The sequence below is a fragment of the Gorilla gorilla genome, chromosome 2, assembly GCF_029281585.2.
Source record: "Gorilla gorilla gorilla isolate KB3781 chromosome 2, NHGRI_mGorGor1-v2.1_pri, whole genome shotgun sequence".
Lineage (NCBI taxonomy): Eukaryota > Metazoa > Chordata > Mammalia > Primates > Hominidae > Gorilla > Gorilla gorilla.
The window spans coordinates 35,539,591-35,553,944 of record NC_086017.1 but is presented as its reverse complement, the minus strand read 5'-3'; the positions used below and the strand labels follow the sequence as shown (position 1 = coordinate 35,553,944).

Below are 14,354 nucleotides of genomic sequence, written 5' to 3'. Positions count from 1 at the left end.
TTCTAGCTTTTCTCAGTAAGACATTCTGACACAAGCCAGTCTATCATATCCAGAAACAGAAGTTGCTACCTTCATTATAAATACATCTAGGACAGTAGAGCTCATGGAGAGTTGGAAATAGGTGTTAAATGATTTCCCAACATAAAATTTATAAAATTATTTAAGTTTTCCACAGTGTCCTTTTTATAATATATGTTTGAAAATAAAATTCAGTACTTGTTTCAAGACCTCTTAAAATGCAAGTGTTTTAAGTATATTCTTGCTTAGAGATGGACCTATACATTCCCCTAATCTTAACAACTTTTTTAAAAAACATGAATTACAGAGGCAACTGTTTTTGTCAGAAAACAGAAGGAAAGAACTTCTCCAGAGGATAATTGTGGAGCTTGTTGAATTTATATCTCCCAAAACCCCTAAACCTGGAGAACTTGGGGGAAGAATATCTGGGTCAGTGGCTTGGAGAGTAGCCCGAGGTGAAATGGGTCTACAGGTATTTAATTCATTCTAGCATGATGATCCTTTTACTTTCCTGCTTCCTATACTATGCTCTTCCTATACTATCCTCCAACTGCATTGACTATGACCTTTCAGTTAACTTGAGAGTAATTATTTTAAAATGCAAACATTTGAAGAGAACCAGTAATTGATTTACATAGCATAATCGTGTAAGAGTTAGCAAAGCATTTTTAAAATGGGACTTAAAATTTTTTTTACCTTATGTAAATTTTTAGTGCAGTGTAACTTTTACTGAAGAATATACAGGAAAATGCACAAATTATAAATGTACAGCTTAATGAATGTTTACAAATTTAACACCCATGTAATCGCCAACCAGAATAAGAAATAGATCACTGGAACCGTAGAAACAAGCGTGAGTTTCTTTCCCCACTACCTTACACCCTCAAAAGTAATCATTATTCTGGCTTCTAACATCATATATTAGTTTTGCCTGTTATTGTGCTTTATAGAAATGGAATCATATAGCACGTACTGTTTTGTATATAGCTTGTTTTGTGCAACTTTGTGTCAGTGAGATACATGTTGCAACATGTATGGTATGTTCTCATTGCTGTATAATTTATTGTATGAATGTAATTTTTCACTGTTGATGGCTATTTGGGTTATTTCTAGTTTTGGCTGATATAAATGGTGCTGCTCTGAACATTTATATTCACGTTTTCAGTGAATATGTTTAGGCATTTTGTTGGATGTATACCTAGGAGTGGAATTGCTAGGTAATAGAGTATGAGTATATTCAGCTTTAGTACATATTGCCAAACAGTTTTTCAAAATGGTTATGCCAGCTTATACTCTCACCAGCAGTATATGAAATTTTTCGACATCTTTGTGTACACTTGGTGTTGTCTATCTTTTCATTTTAGCAGTTCTGGTGGCGTATAGTAGTATCGTGATTTTAATTTGCATTTTGGTGATGACTAATTATGTTGAATGCCTGTTCTTTAAACTTTTGGATATCCTCATTCTCTTTTGTGAAGTGCTTATTTAGGTCTTTTAAAATGAGATTCTAATGCATTTAAAAGAATGCTGTTTTACTTTTTTCCTCTCCAGATGAAAACTTTATGGAGTGGAGAAAATACAGAATTTGGGGAATTCAGCTGATGAAAGTGTTTATTTCTTGGTATATGCTTGCATATATCTGATATTGGCTAGAAATTGTTGGTGGCATGATTACTGTTATATTAAAATTTATTTTAAGATACCACATGATTAATCTTCCAAAATTAAATAACAATGGAAATATAATTTCCATAGGTAGGTCCTAAAGTTAAGGGACTAGGTAAAAATCAGTGTGCTAGGCTTTGTAACAGGCATTAGGACAGTATAATAGACTGTCCTTTGCCCTTAGGGAGCTAAAGTTGAGTCACTGGAGAGCATTTAATAAAATGTTTAGGAAATTTGCAATGAAAAATGCTTGAAAGAAAAATAACTCATCACAATATCAGTATCAAGCAGTTCCAAACAAATTAAAGTTGTATTTATCTACTTTTTCTAAATTTGCTATTGTTACAGTTCATTTCTCTGGTAACAGAATATGTTTTAAAGGAGTGAATTATCACTAATAAATTTTATGTTTGCTTTTTAATTTATCCCATCATCTGTAGCAGGCAGTTAAAAGTGTTGGTTCAGCCATAGGATTACAAGATCCAAATTCAACAAATAATTCAAATCACTGCCAATGCAGTGTGTTACAAGTATAAATCTAAATACAGCCAGTTAAAAAGAGCTAATTTAATTCGCAGCTGTGTTCAATTTAAAACATGGATATTATTTAGGTCTTCATTTCTTTTTATGCATGGGTGTGCTACCTCTTGCATGGCATGGAAGTTGATTAACTTTAAAAATATGAATTGGGTTGCATACCACATTGTTTTCCCTTTTGAAATTTTTTTTAAGTTTCTTAATTGCTGGAGACCATTTTAGGGCCATGGATTTAAAAAGAAATCATTTTTTCCTTTAGAAATGGATGTTTGTTTTAAAAGTAAATAGAAAAACATTAATCCTAAATACTTTTGGAATTAATCTTGCAATCAGTTGGAAACAGAAGGAACATTGGTACTATCATTTCCAGAAAGAAAAGTTTTATTTTAATCTTAGAATTAAAATATTTTATAAAATATTAATGTTATTTTGGACTAGAATGCAAAGATTGCATGGGATTTTAAGGTTAAAATACAAGCTTTTGTAATAATTTTACACATGCAGAAGACTGTTTCATGCTATACCTCTCAGCTGCTCTCCTAGCTTAGGGAATTAGGAAAGGACACTGAGGAAATGGTTGAGGACTCAGGATGAGAAAGAATCAAGTATGTGGAGAGTAGAAAGAACAGCATCCTAAACAAAGGAAGCAGCATCTGTCAAAGCCATGAGGCAAAATGAGCTGGACCTTTTTGAGGAACTAAAGGAAAAGTAATGTGATGTGAGTGTAGAAATGAAAGGGAAGAGTAGCAGAAGATCTGGTTGGAGAAGCAAGCAGGGTGAACCATCACATAAGGCCCTGGTAGCCGTGGTAAAGAGCTTGGAGTTTAAGTCACTGAAGTGAGTTAAGCAGGAAAGTGACATATCCTAGTTTACATTTTTTCAAAAGTCATTTTCATTGCTATGTGGAGCATGGATAGGAGAGGTAAGAGTTGAAAGCTGGGAGTCAGCTTCAGGAGACAGTTGTAGAAGTCCAAGTAGGGGATAGTGGTGGTGGTAGAAAAGAATAAAAATTAATGAATTCATTGAATGCAAAATCACAAAAATATAAGTCAGAGCTCATGCCTCTTGTTTTTCTCTCTAGTAATGTTTAGAGTTATAATAACATCATACTGATTATATTTAATTTATAAAATAATTTCCAAATTTTCCAATGGCACTAATTTTTTCTTTTCAATTTTGAAGGATTCTCTTACCACTCTGCTTAGTAATTTCTCTTTTTTCTTTGTTACATCTTTCATAATGTTGAAAAACTAATTCTGCTTTCTTTTTAAGAGAAAAGAAACCTCGTTTATTCCCTGTGAAAATGAGAAGATTTCTAAACAGCTCCACCTTTGTTATAATATTGTGAAAGATCATTATGTTCGAGTTTCAAATAACAATCAAACCATTTCTGGATGGGAGAATGGTGTGTGGAAAATGGAATCTATATTCAGAAAAGTTGAAACAGACTGGCACATGGTAACTTAATGCATAAAACCATTTAAAACTTTTGTCATTGTTTAAACAAATATAGATTGGCTTCATTTTTCAGTTGTGTAAAATATGAAAACCGATATATCAAACTTATTTTCAGTAATCCTATAACCTGGAAAAGAAAATTCTGTCCCCAGTATGTAATCAAAAGTCCACCAGAAATTCTTGCATTTATATTAAGGAAGTATCTGTTTTCATCAAAGAGGATGAATTTAATTCTTTCATGGGGAAAAATAATCAAATGTATGATCAATCCATATGACTTATTTTTGCATGAACATATATACATATACTATTTGATACTGTATATATACATATAGTATATTGTGAATTAATTCCTTCACAGATGTGTATTGATTGCCCATTAAATACAGGCTATTTAGGGAGTGTAATAGATTTAGTTCAAAGTTTCAGAAAGCTAAACATCTAACAGGCATTCACTTCAAAGAATGTGGATGATTGAGCAGCAATATTGGTTATTTCTTCTCTGTATCTTAAAAAAATAATTAAGTAGAGGTTAGGACTATAGCAGTTCATTTATACCAAGTTGCATATTATCGTCACATGCTATCAGTAACAAATAAGAGGCTTTGCTTTAAAACTGCCTGCTCCTTAGAAACACACCAAAATAAACTTAAAGCTATTCACATGACCTCAGTAGATCTGATCATATTATTGATAGATTTTCATAGGAATTAATTAACTTATAGGAAGCTTTTAAAGTTAATTTACCAAGATACTTGAGTGGGAACTTGTTCACTTGTAAAATATGTTGGATAGATTAAAAAAGTGAGTCACATATAAACAGCTGCTAGTGTTTATGAGCATCTGTTACATGCTGTCACTGTACTAGGCATTAATCAAATTACCAAAAACAGAGAGATAAGGTCTCTGCTTTTCTCTTTTTCAATCGTAAGTTTTTGTTCAAAAACTTATCTTGCTGCTTAAACATAGAAATACTCCATTTATATCACATTGTCTAATACTAAAAAAGTTGAGGTATTTTTGTATTAATAACTTACAGGATTATTCTAAATTTTGGAATTTTCTTCTTTAGCTAAAGAAATGCATAAAAATAGAGATAAAATTTAAAATTTCGAGATATCTGTAATTAGTTGTACAGTTGATGAGAGAGGATGAACATCTTCTAGAAGACTATCCTTAGCCTAAGAATTTCTCTGAACAGAAAGCAAGATAGAATAAAAGGGTTTTTTATCGAATGACTAGTCTATACTTACTAAAATGGAGAAAAATCATGTGTTTCCTCCTAACCAGCAATGTTAGTAAAGTAGTAATGATGGGGAAAATAGTGATGTGTTACAGAAGATGTGATATGCCAAGAAACAGAACTACTGTATGGAGTATTTCTTCTTTGTCTTATACACTCATTTGTTCATCAGCAAACTTGTACTGTTGTGCCAGGCATTATTCTCAGCTACGTGAACAAAAAGATGATTCCTGACCTCACGATCTAAAAGGGGAAGCCAAAGCATAAACCACCATCTTAACCATGATGCAGAGTGCTATAATAAGGATATCAACACATTGCTATGGAAACAGTGAGGTGGGAGTAATTAGCTTTGGCTGTAGGAGTTGGGCAAAGCTCCACTGAGCAGACGACATTTGAGCTGGACACTGGAGGTTGAGTAGGTGTTCATCAGGCAAGGAAACAAAAAAAAAGACATGGAGTACGTGGCGTGTTTCAAGATCTCCAAATAGAACATTTTAGCCAGAGAGGGGCTATAGTGTGAGAAAGATTTAAATAATGTAAATGATAGACAAAGGCCATTAAATAGAAAACACACCCCTATTCAAGTAAAGCTTATGCCTTGATATACTTTTATGAAGGGTACCATTTTTTTTAAGTTGAATGAATTTCTTTCTAGCTACATATATTTAGTATCAAATGAAGAAAAATACTAGAATCTTTACTTGTAGAGAGTGATAACTCGGAAGTAACAATTGTCATTATAACTTGAGTATTCCATCTAAATCAGTATTTCTGGTTCTGTACTAGCATGCCCCCAATTAGGGATTTTCTAGCTCTGTTGAATAGTAAACCTATTTCTCACCACACTTTTTCTCAGTAATCTCCAACCAGGTATCATGACAGATCACATGCAGCCTGCTTTCAGAGTTTTAGAACAGATTCTTTACTTCTCAAAGAGGTATCCTCCCAGGAGCACAAAGATTAAAATTTGCTATTTAGCAAATAACATTGTTCAGTAATGTCTGAATTGAAAAGAATATAAAAACTAAATCAAGAAGACCAGTACGCTTTTTGGGAGGCAAGTGATAACACCTTGATAAAAGCAGTATTAATAGCTTCCTAACTAATCTCCATCTGTCCTAATCCTTTCAAAGCTGTGATCCATGCTCTCGCTAAAGAAACATTTACAAGAACTTAATCCTTAACTGAGTGCTCTTAGAGTAAGACATAGCTCCACGTCTTTTCCAAATCTGGTCCTTGCCTTCTTCTCTGGCTTTGCCTTGCACTGTGCTACCCCTTGCTCTCTGCATTGCAGATATATTGTCCCTTCTCCCTTCTTCACAGAACCTCCTATACTTCTCTTTTTTGATTAATTTATTCTTAACCTTACCACTTGCCCCAAGCCTCACTCCCTCAGGTCCCAGCAAATTGAATCCATTTCCCTCTTTATAGATTCATTGTACCATATACCTCTCTTTCATGACATGTATTCAACAAATAGAAATGAAAATAAATTATTTGTCTCTTTCTCTAATAATGTTTACATTAGATAGTAAACAATTCTTAGGGAGAGACCTTGTCTTTTTCTACTCACTTTTGTACTCTCAGTATTCATATATCTGGCATAGTACCCGATACATAGTAAGTGTTTAGTAAAGATTGGTGAATGTAAAAATGTACGTGGCATAAATTCTGCATCACCCTAGGGCTATGTAGAGCACTGTAAGAACTTCACTTTGTTGAGTGTCCTTTGGATGGTCTTAGATACTTTTTGGTTTTGATGAGTTTTATCCCTCTCTTTGTCACTACAGTCATTTTAGCATTTTGGCGGGGTGAGGGGGCGGGTGCATGGCATTATGTCAAGAATTCATTCAGCACTCAGCAAATATGCACATTGTCAAATATTGTGCTTGGCAGTCAGATGTAATGGTGAATTAAGAGGCAAGCCTCCAGGTGCATATCAGCTGGTAAAGTGAAAGACATGTGGGTCAACTGTTTAGATTAATGGGGGTAAATGGTAGAAGAGTATGTGTTTGTTTATGATACTGAGAGAAAGAAGACAGAAACAAGAGCCACTAACACCCTGAATCTGAGTGAAAAAAACCTCATACTCCAAGTATTTTGTTTTGTTTTGTTCACTCTACAAGTATTTTGTTTTATTTTTTTTGTGTTCTCTCTACAACAATCAACTCAGACCTCTGACCAAATATGTGGAGGGGTGGGTTCCCCAAAATAAGCAAGCAAGCAATTCTGCAGCAGAACCAGCTGAGTGACCGCTAATCCAATCAATTCTAACATGATCTTCCTGGAGATAACATTAGATACCAGATGTTGAGGGCTTAGTCCCCAAGACTGTCCCCTCCCCACTTCAGATGCCAATCACAAGCTCCAATTTGTTTTACCTGTGCTTCTGACCAACTGGCTATAAATCAGGTTCGTATGACTCTCTCCTTGGAGTCAGTTAATTTGCTAGAGTGACTCATAGAACTCAGGGAAACACGTTTACTGGTTTATTATAAAGAATATTACAAAGGATGCAGATGAAGAGATGCACAGGGCAAGGTATAGGAAGGCACATGGAGCCCCTCTGCCCTCCCCAGGTGCGCCACCCTCCAGGAACCTCCATGTGATCAGCTCTCCAGAAGTTCTCCAAACCCTGTCCTGATAGGCCTTTTATGGAGACTTCATTGGATTTTCATAACCATGACAACAGTGTAGAAATATGATTGTACAAAAAGGGTGTGATCTGATACTAATAGCCTGACAAAACCCAGCAAAGCCTGTCTGTTCAGATTCTTCTTGGTCTCTCTGTGCAGCATTTCTACCTCCAGGGTATGGAACAGGACATTTTCTGAAATAGGGGTTTTATGACCCATAATCAGACAAGGTAGGTCAGATAAATTATTTATGGTCAGCTCCAAGAAAGCAAGTTGTGGGGAGATTAGAGTATATTTTTAGTTTCCATGGCCTGCCTTAGAAATAATAAAGGCTATGGGAGTTATGAGCCAGGAACCATGAATGAAAATCTGGAGATATATATACACATATCATAATATCACACTGAGTCAGAGAAGGCCTTGCAGAAGAAGTAATATCTGAGTTGGCTTTTGGAGAGGAGGAAGAGGGAGAGTTTCTTAGTATGAGGACAGGATATGGAAGGCGAGGTTGTTTGGGGACATGAGAAATAGTGTCTTCAAAAGCACTGAGGTGAGAGACATCTGGTATATTCAGGAAAGAGTGAGAAGTAGAGAATATGGAGGAGAATAGTGAGAAATGAGACTAGAGAGGTAAATAATTGTCAGGTCCCAGAGACTTTGATTACCTTGCAATTATGTAATAGGAAACCATGAAAGTTTCCTATTACAAATGGAGTAAATTGGAAGTATACATGGAAATCTTAAAAATTCTATCCAAATTCTACAAATGAAATAAATTGGAAGTATACACAGAAATATTTACAGTGGGAACTACGAGTGGATTCATGTTTGATTTTCAAGATAAAATGGAATAACCAAAAACAAGACTCATTGCAAGTACCGGTTTACCAGCAACAATTTGAGATTCCTTGAAATACAACTGCTTTGCTGGGTATCTGTGGGAATGACGGACTTCAGGGTGCCTGCTGTATGGTGAACTGGACTTGAGTGAATCTTAGCAGCCTAAGTAGAACAATAATTTTAAGAGTGTATTAAAGAAGAGCTTCAAACAATATAGTCCAAACTGAACCTCTAGGGAGCCATAGCAGCCTGACATGTAGTAATCAAAAAATCTTTGAGCAAAATCTTCTGTAGAATATTAGTTACATAAAGCCAACATGCAAATCGTTCTCAGTCCTGAAAATAGTGGTTACAGCCACAACCTAAAGACAAGTTCTGTTTTTATACATTGTGAATAGTATGGCTTATGCCTAAACCGTAGACACACAGGTCTTGTTCTCACACAAAGGTTGTATATGCTCATATGTGCTTACAGACATCAACAAGGAGCAAGGATGGGTCACTGGTGGGAGGAGGGGTTGGGTGGTATATATAGAATACAGGAGAAAACCTCCATGATTCCTGACTTTACTAGCACTCCTGCTAAAGTAGGATAGCAACACTCACCTTTTAGAGACCTACAAATTACAAAACTGAGCTTACAGAATGCACACAATAAATTTAAAAAAATTTTTTTAAAGCCAACAGGCAAAAATATGTCTATCAAATAACTCACAATGTTAGGAACAATCAACGGTTGTAAAAAAAATTTTTTTTCTCTACATTAAACCAGTGAATGTTTGCTTTTTTTTTTCCTTTTAAATAAATGATAGTTACTGATTGTGTTCATATTGTACATAGATCGGACCAGAGTTGGAGGTTTTTTATAAATTCTATTGTTTTGGTACATTTTAATTTACTAAACTGAGTATACATATTCTTGGTAACTTTCTACCACTTCTAAAAATGAGTCTTTGACAGAATATATTGTGCAAAAAAAGATGATAGGAATTTTCTGTATAAATGGGGTGTTTTATTTCCATATACTGTTCTTTAACATAAGAGACCTTTTTTATTTTGCTCATAGTATGTTTGAATGTTTAAACATTTAAGTATTAAATCATGAACTCTATCTTATTCTTTAACTTTCTAGAGTCTTAAAAGCTGATGATGCCTTTAGGACTGAAAATTTTAAGGCTTTAATAAATGCTGTCAGGCATGTTCAACAGCTACTATAAACCTTCTCTTAAACAGTTAAAACCACAGTTCTGACCCAGACCCACACAATATAATTAAGGCAGTTATTGGAGTAAGCTAGATTTGAAGTTAACCTAATTTCAGCCTATCATATTTTATACCCACACTTTTGAGGGACATTTGAATCTAGTGAGCTCTGAAAATATACAAGATATAGAAGTGCATATTGAGAGATAAATTTGAGTATATCTGTTAATATTTATGTCTTAAGATTACTTTCCTTAAGTCTTTTAGTTCTTTTAATTCGCCTTTCTTCCAGTAACCTCTCTGTTTGGCTCTTCTTTCCCAGATATCCCCCTTTGCTAGCCATTCCTTTAAAGGAGCAGTTAACCTGTGTGTAACCCAGATGCCTAATAGTTTAGGATGGGTGAAACTAATGACTCCCGGGGAACACTGGTGGAGTCCTGAGTCCCACATCCTCCTTACAAGCAGCTGTAAGAGGAGCATGCAGTAGGAACATATATGAACACCAGAGGATGTTATAGTGACGTTGTCCAAACTTGAGTGGAGCAATTGACAGTTCCACATCTAGGTTTGTCAACAACAAATAACAGCTGGCTATACATATCTACTCTGAGTAGTTTAAGAACATTTTCTTTGGAGAGTGATTGTTTAGTTGTTACATAATCTCTAACTCACTGATTCTAAAAATTTTCAGATTAAATTAATGGGCATACCTGGAAGAAAAATAGCTATAGGTTGGTTGTCAAATAGATGGTGATTAGAATACTATTGGCGATTGATTTTTTTACTTGATGTGAGTAAAGACCAGAATACAGAATAGTACATGTAATAGGATATTCCATGGCAGATGTGTTTTATATGGTACTTTCAACTATTTGCCCCTGAGCTAGAGTATGAGTTAGATGTTTCTAAAAAGATCAAGTCTAACATGAATATATATATATATATATTTGTATACAGATCTTTAAAACTTAATATTTACTAAATGTTATTATTTTTTTTTTTTTAGACAGAGTCTCGCTCTGTCACCCGGGCTGGAGTGCAGTGGCACCATCTCGCTCACTGCAACCTCCGCCTCCCTAGTTCAAGCAATATTCATGTATCAGCCTCCCGAGTAGCTGGGATTACAAGTGTGCACTAACATGCCCGGCTAATTTTGGTATTTTTAGTAGAGACGGGGTTCCACCATGTTGGCTAGGCTGGTCTTGAACTCCTAACCTCAAGTGATCCAACTGCCTCAGCCTCCCAAAGTGCTGGGATTACCAGTGTGCATGACTGTGCCTGGCACTAAATGCTTTTATGAATCCAGAAACTGTGCCCCCAGAGAGCTTATGATTTGATGAAGGTAGGTCAGAGTATGGGCAGTATAAAGGAGTATAGTATAAAAAAAAAGGAGCATTGGCAATTCAAGGTGGGATGAAATTGTGGAGGATTTTTTCTTTTCTTTTCTTTTCTTTTTTTTTTTGAGATGGAGTCTTGCTCTGTCGCCCAGGCTGGAGTGCAATGGCGCAGTCTCGGCTCACTGCAAGCTCCGCCCCCTGGGTTCACACCATTCTCCTGCCTCAGCCTCCTGAGTAGCTGGGACTACAGGTGCCTGCCACCACGCCCAGCTAATATTTTGTATTTTTAGTAGAGACAGGGTTTCACTGTGTTAGGATGGTCTCGATCTCCAGAACTCGTGATCCACCTGCCTCAGCCTCCCAAAGTGCTGGGATTACAGGCGTGAGCCACCGCGCCCAGCCTAATTGTGGAGGATTTTTAAAGCTAATAGATTAGACTTAATGTAAGAACCAAGTACTTGGTGTACATTTCAGACCAGGCAGATGACATAAAGAGAGTGGGATTTTAAAACATTAATCTGATCAGAGCCAGGCACGGTAGCTCACACCTACAATCTCAGCAACTCAGGAGACCAAGGCAGGCGTTCAAGACCAGCCTGGGCAACATAGTGAGACCCTGCCTCTAAAAAAACTTTTTTAATTAGCCAGGCATGGTAGTTGGAGGCTGAGACAACAGGGTCATTTGAACCCAGGAGTTCAAGGCTGCAGTGAGCTATGATTGCACCACTGCATTCCAGCCTGGGTGACAGAGTGAGACCCTGTGTCTAAAATAATACACTTGAAAATAAAAATATGATCAGAGCAATTGGAATTGTACAACAGTAGTCAGTTGCATTAAGATAAGTGTAAAGTCCAAACTGTAGTAGTAAGTGCAGTATTAGTGAGGAAGGGGTTTCTTTCCAAGAATTATTTCAAACAAATACATAGAATTTTGTGGGAATTCAGACGTAAGGGATGAACGACTGAAGAGTCAGAGTCTTAAGAGTTTGAGCATGGTTGAATAGAGTGACCTGTGAAAGACCAAGGCTGTGGATGTCAGTTTTCATGGCAATGTTTTGAGGAGTGTAGATAAAAGTATGAGAGGGGATGAGCTGGAAGCAGCCAGTAGGCTTAGATGCATTAAATAGTATACATTTAATGTGCTACAGGGCGTTGATGAAGGAACAGGGAGCATGCTATTTAGAGAAGTGAGCATGGATATCACCTTTTAAACCACTAGTTAGCAATGGCTCAGGTATTTTCTCGATTTAGAGACTATAGCATACCATGTCACGCTAGGAAAGCGTATATGAAAATCCAGACTTATAATTAAAGAGTAGTTGCATTTAAAAGGATTCTTCATTTTCAGCAGGATTAGTCATAAAACTCATTTTAAAGAGTTGAACTTCTTAATATAAAAGAATATGATTTACCAAAATTTGGTTAGAATGCAGTCCTTTAGAATTGCACTTTTTGGGGACATCTGCATTCAACTAATACCTGTCTTCTAGGGTAAAAGATGCCATGGGAAAAATTGCCAAAAAAAATGTTAGCAGTAAGAACCTTTTCAACAGGGAAAAGTTAGTTTTTAAATAACCACTTGTACATACTACCCTGTGACAGTAATATTCTTCACTAAGTTTGTTTTCTATACTATTTCATTTTTTCTGACAGTTCCTTTCTCCCCATCCCTACTCCTTATAGGTATATTTGGCCCGAAAGGAAGGATCATCTTTTGCTTATATTTCCTGGAAGTTTGAGTGTGGGTCGGTTGGCCTAAAAGTAGATAGCATTTCTATTAGAACAAGTAGTCAAACTTTTCAGACTGGAACAATAGAATGGAAATTGCGATCTGATACAGCACGAGTAGAACTGACAGGCGGTAAGCATTTGCCTGGAGAATTAATCACGAAATATATATTTACCACTCTGAAGACCAATTGTACTTATTTGAGATGTAGCTCTTTTTCGTACCTAAGAGTTATTAATACTATTTCAGTAAAAAAAAAAAAAAAAAACTTAATAAAATCTGTGTGATCCCGTTGTAACAGAAAGGCTGATGTTTTCTGTTGTGAAATACAAATGCAAGGAAAAAATCATTTCTTTGTTTCAAAGGATGCATTTCTTCCATAAAGAATAATTTGTATTTATTTTTAAGGGTTTATTTTAACTTATACATCAGCCTATATAAAATACATTTCAAAATGATCTGTGCTCTTTAAATTACCAAAAGCAAAATGTTAATTTTTTTTTTCCCTCTAACAGATAACAGTCTTCACTCCTATGCTGATTTTTCTGGTGCCACTGAAGTTATTTTGGAAGCAGAATTAAGCAGAGGAGATGGTGATGTCGCTTGGCAACACACCCAGCTGTTTAGACAAAGCTTAAATGACCATGAAGAAAATTGTTTGGAGATAATTATAAAATTCAGTGACCTTTGAGAACCTGAACATTATAGAAAAGCTGGCAATAATCAAGGACTTACTGAAGTAGTCTGTTGGTTCAGTGCATGCTTAGTTGGCAGTTACCACCCTGTGCTAGCATATTTCTTTTGCTAGCTATCCATCATGTAACCCTCATGAAAATTATCTTTATATGTGGACTATAATAAAATATTGAATTAAAACCTTTCTTCCATATGTGACTATAATTTGGAGTAAAGTCTTGTTGACTCAATATGGGATTTTAATCTAAAAACTGTAAGTATGGTTTTAAAAGTTAAATAATGATATTCATGATTAAATGCTATTCATGACTATGATAAAATCTTGGGCTTATGATAGTAATTTGACATTTTCTGATCAGCCATTCATTTCTTCAGAAATGGTTAAATTAGAGTCTCCTAATATTTCTAATTAATGTGAAAGTACAGTAGCTCATAAATTATATAATGCATGAAAATTTATATGATTATAAATATTCAGGCATTTAAGAAATAAAATGAAGTATTTTGCCTTACATCTTTTTAGTGGTTATTTTGGCTAAATAAAAATCTTTTTTCTAAACATTGAAAAATACTTGAATAGATATGAGTTATGAAAACATTTAACATTGACAACATAAATTAGGATACATTTTAAATTCCATAATACGTGGACATTTTGAAAATGCCTTACCTTTGAGTTATATTTTTATCTACCTCATTGAATAAAATATTCTTGATTTTGAAACTATGTAACTATATTATACAGTATCTATATATTGTATCAAGAGGTTTTGTGTATATTCTCTATAACCTCTCAAATTAAGTTTAGTGAACATTTATTAAGCATTTATGTACAAAGCATTGTGATAGCACTGTGGAGGAAGCACTGGTGAAAAAGACATAGCCCCAAGCCTCCAGATTCCTTTGTGATATTCTGCAAAGTGAGTTCTCAACTCTTTATACAAGAAAAAGACACACTCAAGAGTCTCACCCTGTGCCACTCAATAGAA

General features: G+C 35.2%; 1 protein-coding gene across 4 annotated transcripts in view; it reads left to right on the top strand.

The window, feature by feature from the left end:
* The window catches only part of NGLY1 (N-glycanase 1), a 64,298-nt gene extending 50,753 nt beyond the window's left edge, over positions 1 to 13,545 (top strand). For 2 of the 4 annotated variants that reach the window (XM_004033756.5, XM_063703662.1), the window contains exons 9-12: positions 326 to 490; positions 3,493 to 3,678; positions 12,624 to 12,801; positions 13,185 to 13,545. In XM_004033756.5, the coding sequence (XP_004033804.3) occupies positions 326 to 490; positions 3,493 to 3,678; positions 12,624 to 12,801; positions 13,185 to 13,360 (705 nt within the window). In that variant the 3' untranslated portion in view covers positions 13,361 to 13,545. The remainder of the gene's footprint in view (positions 1 to 325; positions 491 to 3,492; positions 3,679 to 12,623; positions 12,802 to 13,184) is intronic. The other 2 variants (XM_055383162.2, XM_004033757.5) reach the window with 2 other exon arrangements.
* Positions 13,546 to 14,354: the final 809 nt, after the last annotated feature.